We start from the raw sequence: 17,620 nt of genomic DNA, 5'->3' as shown, positions 1-17,620 counted from the left end.
CATAATTATATTACACCTAGTCTTGTCGTACAGACCCATTTTTAGTGGTTTCGACTTATGTGCAATGTAGTGCCGTATAGGTCATAGTAGTGACTCCAGCTAGATTGACTAATGAGTTATGAATTCAGCCGTACAGACTTATGCAGAGGTTCCGGCTAATATGTTAACTTCCATGCAATTATTCTCACCTGAATTACTTATTTTATTTGCATCTTGGCATGGCATACTTATGATTATGAATATGTGAAGCATGATTTGAATGGATATGTTTACTTATATATTTATGCATATGATTATATTCTATTTTTGGAAAAATTATACATGTTTTACGGCGAGGGGTTAGAACTGTTGAGAAATGAAATGATTTTGTAAAACATTTGCTTTTGCCCACTCACATTTTCTGTTTTGCGCCCCTTCGGGTTTTAGGTAACTGCCGTTGGTGGCGTACGAGGATTTCGGCGGTTCTAACATATTAAAATAATTGTAGGACATCTTATGGTACTGTATAATTAGTACTTGTCCTACTGGACTGCACCTGGATTTTCTATGCTCTGAATAAGAGTATTTACACTTGTATCTCACTCCTAGCACTTCCTGTTTATTAATGCACATTAGTAGCTTTCAGTTTTAATTTATTCGTGTATTTCTTATCTTAATTGCTTCTGCACTATGCACATGGTTACGTCACCCTCACGTGACGGCCAGCATGCCTCGATCTCGGTCGGGGTGTGTCATTTTTTTTTCTTTTTACACATTCTTGTTTATTTTGTAATTTAATTTTCAATTATTTAATTCAAAAGCTCTAGTGGAACAAGTCTCCAATCGTTACATACTAATTCTCAAGCTATGAGGTCATCTCCAATAGAAGGGGCTAAACATAGACCTGTCCAGATTAAGTTTTGCAAAAAATTATTTTAAATAAACAATGTCATACCATACTTATACACCATCTCCAACCGAAGGAGTTAAACATAATCTCTTCAATAATTTATTAATTTTAAGTTTATACTGACACACCCCGTCCCGAAGGAGGGCGTGCTGGCCGTCACGTGAGAGTGACGTAACCATTTACACAGTTCGGAAGCTTTAAAAAAAAATTCCAATTACTAAGATAACACACCCGAAGGTGAGTCCTACATTTGTGAATTCTGTCAGAATACCGTTGGATTCCTCGTGGCCACCAAAACTCTGCTCTATCAAGAACCTGGAGGGGCGAAAAACAAAATTGAGTGGGTCAGTAAAACCAAGCTTTTCAAAAACATTTCTCCAAAAATAATTCTAACCCCTCACTGTAAAACCTGTATACTTTTCCCAGAAAATAGTATAATAACATAGTACTTTTCATAAATCTCGAATCATCAATTTTTCTTTAAAACCCGAAAGTATGCCATGATTTAATTTCGAAAACAAAATAAATGATGCATCAATGTAACAGGTGAAAAGTTGAATTAACCGGAGACCCTGCAGTTGGTCCTGTACGGTTAATTCCATAGCTCAACATCCAATCCAACCGGAGTCACCTCGATGACCTGTACGGCACTACACTGCAGATAAGTCGGAACTACCTGAAGTAGTCTGTACGACATGGATGGTGTAATAATACGCTCTAGTGCTTCTCTCATCAATCATCTGTGCACATAATCTAAGGTCACCCACTAGTCGGAATCACATCCAGTAATCTATACGACTAGCATGTCGGAACCCTCACTTGGTCTGTACGACATCCACCTACTTGGATCCAAGACGAGCATGCGGTGTGGTGAATAATATAAGCACTAACACCATGATTGCAGGTTATGAGCTATCCACAATATACACATCAACAATGCACATGAATAATATAAAACTCACCTGATACTTACTTGTGCGTCCACAACACCAATTCACATATATATATATGCATCATATATCAATTCATGCTTTTCATATACTTCTATGCATGGCATTTCAAATCATACTTTTCATATAAATCTATCCATGGCATTTTAAACCATACTTTCATTTAAATTCAATTTCTGGGAAAACTCAATAGTATATAGGTAATACGAAAACAAAACTGCCCACTCACCTGGAGTTCGCCCTACAACTCCCTAGCACAACACATCAAGGCGTCATGACGATCGCCGCCTAGAACAATAATCAAATCCAACCTCAGAAATCATATCGATAGGATATAACTTATATAAAACACATCACTACGCAGTTTGATTCGAAAGATCTGCAACTCAGATTTTAAATCTATAACTTCTAGAGATCCACAATATATCTCTAGGACAACATCCTGAAATTTCATTACCATCCAACGGTCGGATCTCCGTCAATTTCCAAAACTAAGTGACAGTTAACATTTTATTTTATGAACTTACAACTCCAATTCCGGAAGATTCGTAACTCGGATTCCCAATCCGTAAGTTCCAATAATCCTCAAATATTACGTATTACAACGTATCAAAGTTTGGTGACGATCCAACGGTCGGATCGTCAATTCACATTTTCACCTAAATGCGAAAACTATCAAACGTTATTTAAAGCACCTAACCAATAATCGTAATAACTTTTTCATACGGTGCTCAATTTGGGTATATGAATATACCACAGTGATCTACTCGACGTCACGAACGTCGACATATTTTTAGATTATTTGTTTGATGTGCCACGCGCCCCCACGCGCCAGGACAAGCACGGGGACACGCGCCCCCACGCGCATCATCCCCAACCCTGGGTTCGCCGGACTGGTTTTTCCGGCGGCCGGTTTCCGGCCAAACTTCAAACGCCTTGTTCTCCTTCGTTTCTCAACCATTTTATTCGTATAATATATCAAATTGAAGCCCCAAACATGTAGAATCACAATACACTACTTTAAGGCTCTAAAAACAACTAAATCTCACCGGAAAAATCCAAGCAAAACCGGCCAAAGTCGAACTCGACGATCCCGACGTCCAAACCTTCCAAACGAACGTCCCCGAGCTTCCTTAGGACCTCACTAAGCTCACTATAAGCTTAGAATTCCCTGAAAATCAACATTTCACGTGTGCATGAACAGTACTCAAAAACTGGGGTTCGGGTTTCAGGGGTTTTTCAAAGGTTCTACGTCCTAAAACTAACACCAATCAACTCAGAACTTCAAGAGGGTGAAGATTCTTACCTTATTTGCTTCGATCCACGAAGTTTTGGATGGTTTTGGTTGCCGTCCGTACGATGTGGGTGAGAGAGAGGAAGAATCGTGAGGGAGGAGAGAGAGAGAGTGATACGGGAAGAGGGAGAGAGAACAGGGAGTTTTAGGTGTGTGTGGTCCACTCAAATCCCCACCCTCCAATTCATCTACTTCCTAACCACAAAATTATACAAAACCAAATTTTTTAATTCATCTCATTTGCATTCTTTTTCTCCAATACTTATATGAAGTTAAACCAAATAATGTCACACATACATACCTTAGCACTTACTAGGGGCAATCCCGTCAATTCACATTCCCGTCAAATGAACCTTCGGGATGGGTTGTGACATATACTTTGAATTTGTTGATTAATTTAATGAAACTACTATTCAATGTTTTTATATATAGTCGTTGAATTTAAATTAATTATTGCATCATAAAAGTTGTCCTAAAAAGGGCTGAGAGTGGCCTACACTTGGCCAACCTAATGCGCCTTGAGTCAAATAATGGTTTATTGGGCTCGTAGAATTATAGCCTAGGCTTCCTAGTCATTTATTGAAGATTATTTTTTTGGAATTTCAAACTATTTTTTGAATTTTGGAGCTTTAGCCTCTTTATTGGAGATAATCTTAGCTCAAGCGTCGTAACTGTAACATTCCTTAGCGCCGGTATAATTATTTGCGTCTCTCTATCTCTTTGATCATATATGTTTTTTTTGTTTTTTTGGAAAACTTTGATCATATATGTTAAGTGTAAAAATAAATAAATATATATGAGTAAATTACATAGTAACCCCTCAAGTTTGAGGTCTATTACAACCCCATACAGTATCTTTAAAACATTTCACTTTCATACCTCAAGTACTATTTTATTTCAATATAATACATCTGTTAGATTTTCCATCCATTAATTCGTTAAATGCTGACGTGGTTGCCACATTTGTGCCACGTGGTAAAAAAAAATTTTTTTTTTTTAAACCTGAATTTTCTCAACAAAAAAAATAATAAATAAATTAAAACGCATCCATCTCCCCGCAACCCCCCAACCAAAAACAAATCCAGATCCTTTTTCCCCCCACTCCCCACCCACCCACCCACCCTCTTCCCTCCTATACACACTCCACTCCTTAAATCCACACCCCATTCCTCCCATTTGCACCTCATGAACCCGACGATGGCGGACGGGATCGGGGTTTTGTTTTTTTTTTTTGTTTTTTTGTTTTTTTTTTCTTCTAGGTTGCAGGTAGGGGGTTGGGCGCACCCGCACCCACCCTCTTCAGTCCTCTACACACCCCACTCCTTAAATCCACACCCATTCCTCCCATTTTCACCTCACAAACTCGATGATGGCAGACTGGATCTGGGTTTTGTTTTTTTGTTTTTTTCCTTCTAGGTTGCAAGTAGGGGTTGGGGGAAGAAGATGAAGATTGGGGAGAAGAGAGGGGAGAAGGAGGGGGGAAGACTAACTGAAGGGGTGTTTTTTTTTTTTTCTAGGTTGCGGAGAAGATGAAGATGGGGAAGAAGATGGGTGTGGTGGGGTGTGTAAAGGAGGGAAGAGGGTGGGTGCAAGGGGTGGATGCGCGGGTGCCACGGGCAAGATGAAGATGAGTTTTTTTTTCCTCCTCTTCTTCTTCTGGGTTGCAGGTTGCAGGTTAGGTTTTGGGGGAGGGGTGAAAGGGAGGGAGGGAAGACGAAGTGGGCTTTGGTTTTTGGTTTTTTTTTTTTTTTTTGATTTTATAATTTATTTAGAAGATTTAGGTTTTTTTTTTTTTTTAAATTTAATTTTTTTTTGCCACATGACACACATTTGGCAGCCAAGTGGCATAAATGTGACAGCCACGTCAGCATTTAACAGATTAATGGATGAAAAATCTAACGGATGTATTATATTAAAATAAAATAGTACTTGAGGTATGAAAGTAAAATGTTTTAAAGATGTTGTATAAGATTATAATATACCTCAATTAAGAAGTCACTATGTAATTTACCCGACAGAATTTAGATCCTCTCGGCATCTTGCAGTCCGGAACCGAGATTCTCTCATTTGACTGACTCGTGAGGGGGTCACTGGGCGCGTTTACGTAAGGGTAATGGGAATCAAGAAACGGAATTGAATTCCGATTACGGCTTACACCGGTGTTTACTAACGTGAGAGGAATAAAAAATCGTGTGGGACCCAGTTGAATTCCGGAATCACACTCCGGAATTTCCCGGAGTCGGATTCTCTAGCAACAAGTGGTAATTGAATTCCTTGTATTGCTGTCCTCCAGGAATCAAACTTTTGTTCCTAAATTACCCTCTCAATTCGTCTTCTGCAAATCCACCCAAATTGGGAGGTCGCATGGGTGGTGGGCGGACATGTGAACATGGGAGGCAGTGGGAGGATCTGTGAATATGGGAGGTTGTGGGGGCTGGGGAAGAAGAGGATATGGAGGATTGGGGAGTGTGGAGGACCTGTGAGTATGATGGGTGGTGGGAAGGGCTGTGCGGGCTGGGAAGGAAGAAGGCAGCAAGGATGAAACGAAGAGGTGTGGGAGACTGGGGGTGCTCTAGAAGTCGAAGAAAAGATGGGGATGAGAGGAAACGGAGAGGCATGGGAGATCGACTAGGGGTGCTCTGGAAGAAGGTGAAGAAAAGATGGGGATGAGAGGAAACGGAGAGGCATATGAGGTCGACTGGGGGTGTTCTGGAATAAGGTGCAGGAAAGATGGGGATAAGAGGATGGGAGGAAGAAAAGTCAAGTTTGTAAAGATAAATTTAATTTTATATAAATAAACTTAATTTTCAATAATTATAGCATAAAAATCATTTATTTTCAACAATGACAATTTAGTATTTACATTACTTGGAACAAGGGCATTTTAGTAATCGTACTGGTTTATATTCCGATTCTGCTGAATTAGTAAACAGCTTTATGAAATTCTATTCCGATTCCAGACAGTTTTAGTAAACAACTTCAACATGAATCCAATTCTGATTCCGCCTCATTTCATTTCCTCCTTAATCCAATTCCTCCCAATTTGATTACGGATTAGTAAACGCGCCATCAATTTATCAAACCAGCAAGATATATGCGGTTCCAAATGCCCGCCAATTATTTAATCTCTTTGATTTCAATTTCATGTTGTTTTCCTAGTGGATGCAGTGTGGTTTCCGTAAGCCGTGACGTGTGCGGTGACTGAGTAGTGTTGTTTTTTTTTGGCTACTCTTTAATTCATAAATAAATAAATATATCGTTGCTACGTATGGAATTTGGAAACTTGCGTTTTGGACGTTGAATATATAATTTTCTCTGCTTAAACCTGTTGCCCATTTTTCTGGGATTTTTGGGTTCTCTTTTTCCTCTGCAACTGAGCTCAAAGGTGACGGCTTTCTTCTCTTTCCACTTCTCTTTGTTTATTTGTTGATATAATTAGATTACAAACTTTGAAAATGGAGGTGGGTTTTTGATGCATACAAAAATTGAATCTTTGATTCTGTTTATTATTGTCAACCAGAAGTTAATGGGGTGTGGGCTGCTATACCAGCAAGTGCTTTTGGCTCATACATTAAGTAGCAAGTGCTTTTGGCTTATTTCTATACAAAAATTGAATCTTTGAATCTGCTTATTCATGTTTTGAAATTAGTGTGTTTGTTAATATTGCAGGAAGTGCTTCTGTGTGAGAAATTATTTCCTTGTGAAGTAATTAAGAAATTTGAGATTAAGATTGCATTAAGAAGTATGAGTTTGTACTTGTAGTGTGCCTTCAGTAGTGAACATCTGTTTTGGGGTTGTATACCCCAAATTTCTGAGCCTCGGGTATAGGCAGGAAGTTAATTGTATTGGATTGCGAGCATGCTGCCACAAGCTATGGTTTTTGAGCCAATAGATTGGTATTGCCAACCAGAAGCTAATTGGGTGTGGGCAGCTAAAGCAGCAAGTGCTTTTGGCTCATACACTCCTTGTGCAATTGACTCCCTAGCCATCTCCATTTCTCACTTGGTTCTTATGAGCCTTTGCTGCTACCGGATATGGATGATCAAGATGAGTTCAAAAGCCCGGAGGTTTCGATTGAGGTCGAATTACTACAATTACATTTTGGGTTTGTTGGCTGGTTACTTCACTGCACAGCCCTTACTGAGGTTGCTGATGGGCATGTCATATTTTAACTTGAACACACAATCTGGCTCTGCTCCTTTTGAGGTGGGTTGTTTTTATTTTCTTGTTTTGTGCTACCTTTGATATGTGCCTTATTGATAGGAATCTACAGTAAATTGTAATATGAAATGAAGCTACGCACTTGCAGATGACTTCTGCAGTCATTGAGTCAATTGCTTGGTGCTCCATGCTAATTATGATTGGCTTGGAGACTAAGATATACATAAAGGAATTCCGGTGGTTTGTAAGGTTTGGAGTCATTTATGTCTTGGTGGGAGAAGCTGTGGTGCTAAACCTTATTCTTTCAGTGGCAGATTACTACACCAGGTTATTTTTCCTCCTCTTCACTTACCAGATGCTTTATTTTCAGAGTTGTTTGAAATTCCGCACATGAAGGAGAATATTCGTATATACAATAAGTGTTCATCTTACATCCTAAGAACTTTAACTTTTGGGAATAATGGTTAACTAAACCAATTTCAGAAAATGCCCTTGTATTTAAAGATGAAAGAATATTCGGACATAATTATCATATAAGTTGTTGCTGAGTGGTTTTATTCTTCGTTTTTGTTTCACTCTTGCAGAGGTACTCTGTATCTGTATATAAGCACGGTCTGTTGCCAGGTTTGTCCCAATTTCCCAACTAATTACGTTTTCTTCATTTTATTACTCGTATATAAGTTGTTAGATCAATAAAATGTTTCATCCTTTTTCTTCGTCTTTCATCTCCCCGTCATAATATTAGTCTCCAAATTTAGGCTGACAGCCTTTCTGGCCAAATATTTGATGGTTGATAAGCCTCTGGACAAGCTAGGCCTTTGCTAGACTTTGTTGAGTAATATATATCTCATTAATTTGTCTAAGAATTTAAAATTTTACTTAAGCCGTTTATCCTTGTAACAAACTTAGATCTTAGTTCGTTGTTTCCGATCATTTCATATATTGCTATTTACATTTTGGTCTACGGTTCTTGTTCTGATGTAGGTGCTGTTTGGAATTCTACTTCTCGTTTATATTCCCAATTTGGATCCTTATCCGGGTTACATTGCTCTTCAATCCGAGCCTCTTGATAATGTCGAATATGAAGCACTACCTGGAGAAGAACAAATTTGCCCTGAAAGACATGTTAATATATTTTCCAGTAAGTAGTTCTTGAACATCGCATAATTAATTCACAGTTTTATAATTTTGGTTTAGGGTCTTTTTAAGTTTCTTTTGTTTACGTTTTGGTGATATGATATCTTATGTGTTCTACCGCTGCTTACTATTTTCTTGTGCATCTCCGTAGGAATATATTTCGGATGGATGACTCCACTCATGCAGCTTGGGTATCGAAAACCCATCACCGAATCAGATGTTTGGAAGTTGGATACGTGGGATCAGACTGAGACACTAATTAAAAAGTTCACTTCATGTTGCCTCCTTTTCAGTTGCTTCAACATAATTTCATGTGTCCAGCGCAGAACATGTATAACAGTTTTGAGTTTGCAGGTTCCAGACATGTTGGGATAAAGAATGTCAAAGGCCTAAGCCATGGCTTCTAAGAGCATTGAACTGTAGCCTTGGGGGAAGGTAAAGTTCAAACTACCATTTTCGTAATTCGTTAATTAACTTTTTGAATATGTTATCAGTTCTAGCAATAGATTAGTTTAGACAAAACACCCTATTTCCTAACATCTAATTTCATTTCTATCTTATTTGATTCGATTTTTGTCGAATATTCTGTGTAGGTTCTGGTGGGGAGGCTTATTCAAGGTAATGAACATATAGCCAGTTTATAAAGTCTGAAAGGAAAAATATTTTCAGAAAGTATTTGTTGAGTAAAATTCGCAAGCATCGCTTTATCTGCCTTTAAAGTTTTATTGCCTTAACATCTTGTAGATTGGAAATGATCTTTCTCAGTTTGCGGGTCCGGTTCTACTAAGTCATCTCTTGCAGGTCAGCCTCTCGCCAAAGCATCATTAGTATTCGTTTCTACCATATTACAGATTGTTGTATCAAAAGTGGTTCAAGGAATTCATGTTCGAGTCTATGAAGTTTCAATGCTTTTAACTATGCTTAAAAAATTTGTAAGTTATTGCTAGCTTGTCTTTCGACATGAGAGTTCATAATTGTCTCGCTATGATGTGCAGTCAATGCAACAAGGCGATCCGACTTGGATTGGTTACATTTATGCTTTCTCAATTTTCGCTGGTGTGGTATGGTTTTTATCTTTTTACTTTCTCCAGCAACATCATGTTTTCAACTTTTTCTGGCAAGCAACAGCTAATTGACTTGCGTCAACTTTAAGAAAAATGGATGATTAATTGAAACCAAGAACTGAGAAGTTAAATGTGCAGCATATTTTGAAGAGGTTGTGACGTATCTTGACAAGTTTATTCATCTTTTTCCAGTCACTTGGTGTGCTCTGTGAAGCTCAGTATTTCCAGAATGTTATGCGGGTCGGTTTTAGGCTAAGATCAACTTTGGTAATGTTCTTTATAAATATAAAACTAATTCGTTGGTACATTTTAATTTATTTTTATTATTCTCTTTCTGTCTGCAATGAATTTTCGGTCAGCTCAAGTTCCCAACTCCGTTTCATGCTGTGTGATTCATGAAAAGTAGGTTGCTTATGTTTTCCCTTCTTGTAGGTTGCTGCTGTATTCCGTAAATCTATAAGAATAACACATGAAGGCCGTAAGAAGTTTCCATCTGGGAAGATAACAAATATGATGTCAACAGATGCTAATGCACTCCAGGTATGCTCTAGATGTAGATTGGGTACGAGACAGTTTTTCTGATGTCTTGTTTTCTATTAAATGGAAATTCCATTTCTGATTTTTTGAAACGCTTTATTTCAAGTCATTTTATTGAATTGTGGATTTATAACTGATATGGGCTTTCTCCTGATTTAGCAAATATGTCAACAACTTCATGGATTGTGGTCAGCTCCTTTTCGTATCACTGTAGCTATGGTTCTTCTTTACCAGCAACTAGGTGTGGCATCACTCATTGGATCAGGAATGCTGGTTCTCATGATCCCCATACAGGTACGTACTCAGTTCTTTTTTAACCAAAAGTCTGTTTAGATTACCACTTTGCTACAGAAGTTAAGCTCAGGCTTCCATAACGTTACATGTTTTAGTGTAATGACTCATTTGTTTTAAACTCCTTTGTGAAAAGACATTTGTGATCAGCAAAATGCGAAAACTGACAAAGGATGGACTACAGCAAACTGACAAGAGAGTTGGCCTCATGAATGAAATTTTGGCAGCCATGGATACAGTGAAGTATGGTTGAATTTGGTTACAGCTTCCCTTTACATTTCTAGATGGCAAGCCATTGAAGGTAATCCTTCTCACATTCGTCTGAAATAAAATGTTTCAGATGTTACGCCTGGGAGACAAGTTTCCAACACCGAGTTCAAAGTATAAGGAATGATGAGTTGTCAAGGTTCCGTAAAGCGCAATTACTATCTTCTGTAAGGCACAGCACATCGTCCTGAAAATTTTATTTCCCTAAACACCTAAAGCACAATTGAGTCAATAGATTTGGTGGATAACACATTTTCTGAGGACTATCTCATTCGTGACCATAGAGTTTCTCTGACCAGCTGCCACCATTTTTGCAGTTTAACAGTTTTATACTGAACAGCATCCCAGTTGTTGTGACATTAACATCGTTTGGGGTGTTCACTGCTCTTGGTGGCGAATTGACACCTGCAAGGGCATTTACGTCCCTTTCTCTTTTCGCAGTGCTACGGTTTCCTCTAAACATGCTGCCTAGCTTACTAAGTCAGGTACCATTAGTTTCTTATCTGTTCACTTATCTGACTTCTTGCATTTGGCTTAACATCTAAACCTGTATGATCTCCTTTTCAACCTGTAATATATGTTTTGTTTGTGCTTAATGGAATGTTAGTATGTTAACTAGTTTCTCCTCATCCTTGTGAGTTTGTAACTCTGCTCTAATTTAACAGGTTGTGAATGCAAATGTATCGTTACAACGTTTGGAGGAACTATTTTTAACTGAGGAGAGAATTCTAGTACCGAACTTGCCTCTTGAACCAGGGCTGCCGGCCATCTCAATTAAGGATGGGTACTTTTCATGGGATTCAAAGGTCAGCGCTTGATGATTATGTATATATAGTGCATTCTTAGTTACGTTGAAATGTTGCATGAGAAAATGTGTAAATCCCAGGAATTTTTGTTCGTACTTGATACTTGATACTGAGTATCAAGCATGCCTCTTATCTTCTTCTCTTTTCTTTTTCTTTTTTTTCAGGCAGAGAATCCCACATTATCGAACATCAACTTAGATATACCAGTTGGCAGCTTAGTAGCAGTTGTTGGTGGAACTGGAGAAGGGAAGACATCGCTGGTATCAGCCATGCTTGGTGAGCTGCCTCCCAGAACAGATGCCAGTGTTGTAATCAGGGGGACTGTAGCTTATGTTCCCCAAGTTTCATGGATTTTCAACGCTACTGTGAGTCACAGCTTCTCTTATTTGAGTACCTCCAATGTTTAATCTTGTAACCCCTATGTGCACTTCTGAGCTTACAAAATTTATTTCTCTAGGTACGTGATAATATATTATTTGGATCTAAATTCGAATCTGCACGATATTGGAAGGCCATTGATTTGACCGAGTTACAGCATGATCTAGACTTACTTCCAGTAAGTCGATTGTGTGAATTTTTAGGCTTGCAAGTACTGCTCTAGCATGTAAAGGTTTTGATTAGTTAACTACTACACTTAAATGTTCTAGGGTCGAGATCTAACAGAGATAGGTGAAAGAGGGGTGAATATTAGCGGCGGTCAAAAGCAAAGAGTTTCAATGGCTAGAGCTGTATATTCTGATTCAGATGTTTACGTATTTGACGACCCGTTAAGTGCTCTAGATGCTCATGTGGCGAGAGAGGTTTTCAACCGCTGTATCAAGGAAGAGTTGCAAGGGAAAACTCGGGTGCTGGTCACAAATCAGCTACATTTTCTTCCTCAAGTGGATCATATTATTTTAGTCTCTGAAGGTATGATTAAAGGCGAGGGAACATTTAAGGAGCTCTCTGAAAGCAGTACGCTGTTCCAGAAGCTAATGGAAAATGCAGGGAAAATGGAAGCACATGTCGAAGAAAAGGAAGAGAGTGAAAATGATGACCATGAGAGCTCAACACCTACTTCCAATGGGGTGTCGAATGAGTTGCCAAAAGATGCAAGCAACCCAAAGAAAGGGAAAGGGGCGAAATCAGTACTCATTAAACAAGAGGAAAGGGAAACAGGCATTGTCAGTTGGAAAATTCTAATGAGGTAATACCAGTCGTGAATGCTTTTAGTCTTTTTTGACAATATTTATTGCCAGCGGCAAGTTCTTAATCTGATCATCACGCATTGATGAATGAATTGAGTCTATTTGTTCTTGTTGCAGGTACAAAAATGCATTAGGAGGGCTATGGGTGGTCATGGTTCTATTTGCGTGTTATACATTAACAGAAGTTCTTCGAGTTTCGAGCAGCACATGGTTAAGTGTTTGGACATCAAAAAGCACATCAAAGAGTTATAAACCTGGATTCTTCATTCTTGTGTATGGTCTTCTGTCATTTGGTCAGGTGAGCCGACGCGTAACTGGGAGCAGATTCTCACTTTTGCATGTTAGCTACATCATTTTATTCAGTTTTTCCATAAATACTTAAATCTGAATTTGCTTGATTCAGGTAACAGTGACACTGACGAACTCTTTTTGGTTAATCACGTCAAGCCTTCATGCAGCCAGAAGACTGCACGATGCTCTGCTTAATGCTATAATGAGAGCTCCAATGGTATTCTTCCACACTAATCCAACAGGACGGATAATCAATAGGTTTGCGAAAGATCTGGGTGACATAGATCGCGGCGTAGCAATGGTTGTGAACATGTTTATGGGTCAAGTGTGGCAGCTCTTTTCAACTTTTGTGCTCATAGGCATTGTGAGCACAATATCCCTCTGGGCCATAATGCCACTTCTGATTTTGTTCTATGCAGCCTATCTTTTTTATCAGGTAAGTTTGACATAGTATCGATCTTTATTATTAGTTCTTCCGCTTCTTTAGTATCGTCATTCGGCATAAAATCTTAATACTTATCTATGCGTTTTACAGAGCACATCCCGTGAAGTGAAACGTTTGGATTCCATTAGCAGATCTCCTGTTTATGCACAATTTGGAGAGGCATTGAATGGTTTGTCAACCATTCGTGCCTACAAAGCGTATGATCGGATGGCCAACATTAGCGGAAGGTCCATGGACAAGAACATCAGATTCACCCTTGTGAATATCAGTTCAAATCGCTGGCTTACGATTAGGTTGGAAACACTCGGAGGTCTGATGATTTGGTTGATAGCAAGCTTTGCTGTCATGCAAAACGGAAGAGCAGAAGACAAATTAGCATTTGCATCTACAATGGGTCTACTTCTCACTTATACTTTAAATATCACAAATTTGTTGAGCGGTGTTCTTAGGACAGCCAGCCGGGCTGAAAATAGTTTAAATGCCGTTGAGCGTGTTGGATCCTATATAGAACTGCCTTCTGAGGCACCGGCTGTAATTGAAAGCAACCGTCCCCAACCTGGGTGGCCATCGTCAGGATCAATCGAGTTTGAAGATGTCGTCCTGCGTTATAGGCCTGGACTTCCTCCGGTATTGCACGGATTATCTTTTACAGTTTCTGCGAGTGAAAAGCTAGGAATAGTCGGAAGAACTGGTGCAGGGAAATCTAGCATGATTAATGCATTGTTTAGGATAGTAGAAATCGAAAAGGGAAGAATCTTGATAGATAGTTGTGATGTTTCCAAGTTTGGACTGACGGATTTGCGAAAAGTTCTTAGTATCATACCCCAGTCACCGGTTCTTTTTTCAGGTATGCACTTATCCAACCTATATGTACTTTGATTGAGCTGACATGTTCAACCTATATACATAAAATGCAGCATTCTAATTGATTTCCATCATCTCTCGTCTAGGAACTGTGCGGTTTAACCTTGATCCCTTCAGCGAGCATAGCGACGCTGACCTTTGGGAAGCTCTAGAGAGGGCACATCTAAAGGATGTCATTAGGCGGAATTCTCTCGGTCTGGATGCTGAGGTATAAGTACATCTGTTAAGTTGAAGCTGCTTAAGTGAGCATTGAAAAGTGACAATTTATTAGTAAGTTTTAACCTATCTTATCGCATCAAGGTTTCAGAAGGAGGCGAAAACTTTAGCGTTGGGCAGAGGCAACTATTAAGTCTTGCTAGAGCATTGCTGCGAAGATCAAAGATTCTTGTTCTTGATGAAGCAACTGCTGCTGTCGACGTTGGGACTGATGCTCTTATCCAGAAAACCATTCGCGAAGAGTTCAAATCATGCACCATGCTCGTTATTGCTCACAGATTAAATACCATAATTGACTGTGATCGAATTCTGGTTCTGGATACCGGTCAGGTATATACCCTCACTCTAATGCAAGCAGGAATCCTTGTATGAGCCCGTCACATATAACCTCCCTCTCAGGATATGCATTTAGGTTCCGCTATGTAACAACGGTTCCCACGTGCATTTTGTGAGAGGACAATTGTATAGGGCTCATACAATAATATTTTACCAATTTTCCGAGTACCTAAACTCATAACTTTCGTCCTCTCCATTTAGGTCCTGGAACATGACTCCCCAGACAAACTCCTATCAAACGAAGAGAGTGCCTTCTCCAAGATGGTCAAGAGCACGGGACCTGCAAATGCTGAGTACTTGCGCGGCCTGGTATTTGGAGGTAAACAGCATAAGTTCGTTAGAGACCGAACGAAGCAGCTGGCTGGTCAGAGCCAGAGGGGATGGTTAGCCTCTTCGCGCTGGGCCGCTGCTGCCCAGTTAGCCTTAGCTGTTAGTCTCACTTCTTCGCAAAACGACCTTCGAGGAATGGACATTGAAGACAAAAACAATATCATCATGAAAACAAATGATGCAGTAATAACACTTCAGGGAGTTTTGGAAGGGAAGCATGACAAAGAGATAGACGACACACTGAATCAACACCATATACCAAGGGAAGGATGGTGGTCGGCTTTCTTCAGAGTAGTAGAAGGTAAAATCCTGAACTCATGTACCTATACATTGTAATACATAGAAGTACAAAACTGTGTATTTTGATACTGAAAATGGTTCAACGAGATAGAGATCATAAAATCGCAATCACACAAAAAACACAAACGATATAGCGTGGACTGAACAATAGGAGATAGTTGCGTCAAGAGGGGCGCATTCTAGTGTCTTAAATTTAGATGTGCTTTTTTTTTGTTTCGGGAAATGATTTTCGCACAAGCATTTTGTCCCAAAGGGATGTGCGGAAATCAACTTCCTTTCGATTTTTCGTCATCAAATATTGGCTTTTTGTTTCAGGTATGGCTGTGATGGGCAGGCTGGCTCACAACAGACTTCAGCCGTTAGAAGACGACTTTGAAAACAAAGAAATAGATTGGATTTGAACAGAGAGCAAGAAATGTTTCATATTTGTATAGGCCAAGGATTTTCAGATGTCCAAATTGCAACAAGCAGAAAGGAGTTATCATCTCTGCTTATAACTACAATCCATAAGTTGTCATGAACAACAGTAAATCTATATTTTCGAAGGAAAAATGTTTCAGTTCTTTCTGCAAGTATGCGTACTGCTTAGTATTACTTTGACATTCTTTTACTAATTTTAGATTCAAATGATTCCGAAGACAGTAATCAAAGTTGCAAACTTCATTCCGATGTGATTTATAAACGTTCCCCCATCCCCTTCTCTAGTTTCTTGGGACAGAAATGGTTACTAGGGCAATACAGCACTAACTGCATCTTAAAAAAGCAATTAAGATCAGCCAATCTAACAAAATCCTCAGGATTGTTATGATTAACATCTTCAACTACGTTGATAACCAGCTAGCCCCCCCAGTATAAATCTATGAAGTTGAGGGCAGTGCAATTTCAGAAGTCGAATCAAAACCATCAGCTGGTTTAATGTGCCCACAACCAGACTCAATGGCTTCCACATAGACTTGAAGACGTCATTAACGCTTGGAATACATTAGGAAGGCTGGTTTTCAGGTTTTCCAACGTCATGGCCTTACTAACCTGGGCCGAGTTCAGATATTTAGCCTTCTCGCTGTCCACTCACGCTTAAGCGACAATGGATGCTTAGGGCATAAACAGGAGTACTTGCCTTCGGCAGTGCTCCTTTTCTCCATCCCAACTAATGAATCCAACTCCCTTTGCAGCCTTTTGTCAAGTTTCTCGTATTTTTTTCTGCAGATTGTGCTCCTCTTCTTGCAGCATGAGAATGGAGAGGGTATTTGATGAGATTTGTGACTTCTATTTCTTATCCAGATGTTAAGGAAGGAGGTGCAGTACGATTATTGCCTTGAATGCATGCTTGGTGACATTGAGGTTCTGATGCGAAGTATGAGGTCTGTGACTTTTGCCTTCGTGCCTAGAGAGAGCAAAAGTGCGGCTCACTCGGTGACTAAGTTTGTGTTTAAGAGATAAAGTCTTTTGTATAGGATTGTATTAGTTCAGAATTTTTGTTTAATATTGGCACAAGATATTAATCTTTCTATTCGATTATAATAAATTTACCTTTTCTATTCGATTATAATAAATTTACCCTTTGGAAAAGAAAAAAAACAAAGATGTTAGGTGGCCTTGTTCTTAAAAGCTCTCAACTACAATTTTTCCAGCTTGCGTGCAGTGTGTGTGGTAATGTCATTCTTTTATTATTCTTTCTATTTCCTTTTTAAAAAGCACTTTGCTGACCAATAACTTGTCCTAAGGGTGATGCGTCACCCAGTCGTGCTGTATCTTCTTTCTGCTGTTCGCTTTTTCTCTACTTTTTTCCTCTCTCAAGTATTTTAGTCGTGTAATTAAACAAAAAAAAAAAGTTGTAGTAACTTCTATTTCTTAGGTACTAAGAAAGCATGATATGTGGTGTTTCTAGGCTTTGACGATGGAGGGGTCTAATATTTTAGTGGATAGGGTGTTGAATTTCTACCTATACGTCCTGATTTCTCAGTTCAAAACTCTAGTCTCTGATATTATTGTAATAGTTTTGAATCATCATCTCTCTCCTTAATAGTAATAGTAGTAGTAGTTATAATAATAATAATAAATAAAATGTATTTACCATTACTAGGGTTTGCTGCAAAATATTGAAAAATAATAATACCATGAATTGAATTGAAAAATAATACTAGGGTTTTCTAAAGTTCCAAAGTTTATTTTTTGAATGACTTTTTAAGTTTTGAATTCATCTCTCTTTTTATAATGTGGTGTTCTAATATGATTATAGTATTCAAAATTCAAGT

At 38.9% G+C, this 17,620-nt stretch overlaps 1 protein-coding gene and 1 long non-coding RNA gene across 6 annotated transcripts; one reads left to right on the top strand and one right to left on the bottom strand.

Annotated features, from left to right (window-relative positions):
• Positions 1-892: 892 nt before the first annotated feature.
• LOC139188810 (uncharacterized) lies at positions 893-3,314 on the bottom strand. Its single transcript, XR_011572109.1, has 4 exons — positions 3,146-3,314; positions 2,889-3,010; positions 2,069-2,127; positions 893-1,204 (listed from the first exon to the last, which is right to left on the bottom strand). It is a non-coding gene; the product is annotated as an uncharacterized lncRNA (long non-coding RNA).
• Positions 3,315-6,378: 3,064 nt separating this feature from the next.
• On the top strand, positions 6,379-16,069 carry LOC103452859 (ABC transporter C family member 12-like). 5 transcript variants are annotated; one of them, XM_008392396.4, is made up of 27 exons: positions 6,379-6,518; positions 6,803-7,339; positions 7,443-7,621; positions 7,879-7,918; positions 8,279-8,435; positions 8,583-8,697; positions 8,786-8,866; positions 9,025-9,049; positions 9,176-9,232; positions 9,427-9,492; positions 9,688-9,762; positions 9,928-10,035; positions 10,192-10,326; positions 10,460-10,566; positions 10,664-10,757; positions 10,908-11,075; positions 11,256-11,396; positions 11,561-11,761; positions 11,854-11,952; positions 12,044-12,582; positions 12,701-12,881; positions 12,987-13,310; positions 13,410-14,166; positions 14,270-14,391; positions 14,484-14,729; positions 14,937-15,366; positions 15,681-16,069. In XM_008392396.4, exons 2-27 carry the CDS (start codon positions 6,992-6,994, stop codon positions 15,764-15,766), a joined length of 4,881 nt encoding a protein of 1,626 aa, XP_008390618.2. In that variant the 5' UTR covers positions 6,379-6,518; positions 6,803-6,991; the 3' UTR covers positions 15,767-16,069. The 5 variants fall into 5 exon arrangements, 4 of the variants coding, with proteins under 4 accessions (XP_008390618.2, XP_070662758.1, XP_070662757.1 ...); XR_011572107.1 differs by having other exon boundaries at positions 6,386-6,518; positions 14,491-14,729; XM_070806656.1 differs by having other exon boundaries at positions 6,411-6,518; positions 6,654-7,339.
• The last annotated feature ends 1,551 nt before the right edge of the window (positions 16,070-17,620 follow it).

The sequence above is a fragment of the Malus domestica genome, chromosome 10 (assembly GCF_042453785.1).
Source record: "Malus domestica chromosome 10, GDT2T_hap1".
NCBI lineage: Eukaryota > Viridiplantae > Streptophyta > Magnoliopsida > Rosales > Rosaceae > Malus > Malus domestica.
This window is presented reverse-complemented; position numbering and strand designations above follow the sequence as displayed.